We start from the raw sequence: 2,663 nt of genomic DNA on the forward strand, positions 1-2,663 counted from the left end.
TTCTTGACTGCAGATAGGCACAATTGGTCATGAAAAAACTTAAGAAGTCTTGGAAGCCACTTCCTAGAAGTAGGTGAGGGAAGGGGGAAACTGTGAGCTTCAGAAACTCTAGCTGGATCAAAACCTCCCCTACCAGGCCGGGAGTGAGAAGGGGTAGGTGTAGCTGACTGAAGAACATTGTGAGCTTGTTTAAGCCCCAAAACATTGAGTGCAGAGAGTCTGTCCAGCTTCATACAAGGTTAGACATAATATATACATAAATTACTCCTGGAAATCCCTGTTTAAACCAGTTTCCTGGGGCTGCAGTGAATCCCAGGAAATGAGGCTCTGAAAGAGAAATTGCCCTGGTCAGGTCTCAAGGCTGGCCCTTCCAGTTTGGAGGAGGAGTGCACACACTATGCTGTGTTAAACAGAAGAAGGCAGTGATGACTTTATGTAGGTGAAGGGATGGTTGTAGAATGGTGTTTCCCTGCTCCTCTCCAGTGGTCAGCAAGAGCTCTGGCAGTGGCAACAGTCCCCGAGATCTCCAAATGTTGAAGAATCCCTGTAAGCAGGAGCAACATCTGCCCTGCTCTCCCCACAAACGGTGGCCCAGCTCTACCCTGTTGGCACAGGTTACCAGCATATTTTGGGCCAAGCAATTGGGTCTTAGGTTTGTAGATTATTTGCCTCTTCCACTGGAGCCTCTTCTCAGCAAAGCAGAACTCTACCAAGGATATAGGAGCAAAATAGTGAGGAATCTTGCTGGAAACATGATTGTCAGGGGTTACAGTTGTACATGTAAAGCAAACTGAATGTTTCTTAACAGGGCAGGTGTCTGTGGTAAGTGCATGCTCATGGGACTAAGCCAGTAAGCCTAAGTCTGAAGGTTTACAGGCTCATGCTATGTAAATGCTCTTTTCCAGCCACACTTCTTTTGGTAGAACAGCAGGGATGAATGGAGTGAATAGATTATCACTCTTTCTTAATCTGCTTATTTTCCCTTCCTGTAGTATCCGGTCCCTGGAGTTCTGGTTTAACCACCTCTACAACCATGAAGGTAAGAGCCTTAGGGCTGTGGGCTGCAGTAGGGCCCAAATTCTGCACAGTGTAGAGCATGGGATGGAAATGCATTTCTCCTGTAGTTCTCTCAGCTTGGACTGCTCTTCTCTGCCCTGAGCTGAAGGACTAGATTATACACAGTCTCAGTGTACCAGGGAAGTCCCAGGTGGAAGTCCCAGCCCCATGCAGCTCCTTACACCTGAGCCTGAACATTGATTTTCCTTCCCAGCTGCAGCTAGTACCCAAGGCTATGACCTTCAGTGCAGATTCCTCAGTCTATCTGCAGGAGACCAGATCTAACCCTCCCCAAATTTCTACATTTTGGAGTTTTGTATGGCTGCAGATGCGCTGAAACCCTTCAGGCATGGGAAATAGAAAGACATTGAAAGGAAAACCTCCTGACGAACAAAAAGTAAATTTTGCTAGATGTATCTGTTTTATAACAAAATAAACTAGACTAGACTAGACAGGATCTAAGAATTTCCTGGTTTTCTTGAGCCAAAGACAACCATCTATTTCAAGCCATGATTAAGATCTGGAAGTGTGAGCAAAATCTAGGGGTGTCAGGATGATAAGGGGTAAGCAAAGGGTTTGGAGGTAAGGTGCACCTCCTGCATGTGGCCTAAGTTTCTTATCTCACTGGGGACAAATGGCCACAAATGCCATTTGCAGCTCTCTCCCCGAGACTGAGACCTGACAATAAAGCAGGATGGAGAAGCAGTACAGATGTGGTCAAATGAAGTGAAGAATCAATGTTACAGGTAGAAATGCTAGTCCATTCTGTGCTAAGATCTGAAGTTCAGCCCAGCCAGGTCCCTGGAAAGACTGTATTCTATTGTCTTTGGCACCTCTCTTTGCAAGGGACTGGCAGCAGCCAGATCTGAGCTCCTTGTTCATCTCCAGAAGTTGGAGAATGGAGTTTTAACATGTCCCAACCCTCTGAAGCTCTTTATTCCCATCCTACTCCTGTGGCATTTTGTGGCACAGGATAATATGTTAGGCTGGTCCTGGCTGCAGGCACGATGGGAAGCAGGATCAGGGCCAGTTTGCTGAGAGCTTGCAGAGCATCTGGTGCTCCCTGACCCCAGACTGAGCCTCACACTGCCACCAGAACTGTGGCCAAAAACTACTGTTCAGCTCTTCCCCCCATAGCTTCAGCAGCTTCATGGTGGATTGGAAAAGGTGGCAAGGGCCTCTCCTTAATTATTGTCCCTTGCCTTACAGATATCATCCTGGCACACTACCAGCCAGTGGGCTTCTTATGCCTGTCTCACAGTGTGTGCCAGCCACTTTTCGAGGAGCTCCTGCTCCTGCTCCAGCCTCTGTCCCTGCTGCCCTTCAACCTAGACCTCCTCTTTGAGCACCACCTGATGCAGATGGGCAAAGAGCAGCAGCAGCAAAAGGAGCTGCTGCGTGTGAAGCAGGACCTGCTACTTTCTGCACACTCCACCCTGCAGCTGATGCGGACACGGGGCAGCAGTGAGGATCCTGACGGCTGCAGCACTGCCCCTGAAGCATGCCACGTGGGTGCCAGAAACAGTGATATCTCACCAGGGCACAGCCCACAGCAAGCTGTGAGTGAGAAGAGAGTCAAGGGGGTGGGGGCCTCCTGTGGAGATGGT

The 2,663-nt window shown here is 48.8% G+C and overlaps 1 protein-coding gene across 1 annotated transcript in view; it reads left to right on the plus strand.

Moving 5' to 3' along the window:
• The window catches only part of RUSC2 (RUN and SH3 domain containing 2), a 15,607-nt gene that overhangs the window by 11,036 nt on the left and 1,908 nt on the right, over positions 1-2,663 (plus strand). The window contains 2 exon segments of the mRNA XM_009076522.1: positions 993-1,039; positions 2,266-2,662. Coding sequence (XP_009074770.1) covers positions 993-1,039; positions 2,266-2,662 — 444 coding nt within the window.

The sequence above is a fragment of the Acanthisitta chloris genome, unplaced genomic scaffold, assembly GCF_000695815.1.
Source record: "Acanthisitta chloris isolate BGI_N310 unplaced genomic scaffold, ASM69581v1 scaffold5396, whole genome shotgun sequence".
Lineage (NCBI taxonomy): Eukaryota > Metazoa > Chordata > Aves > Passeriformes > Acanthisittidae > Acanthisitta > Acanthisitta chloris.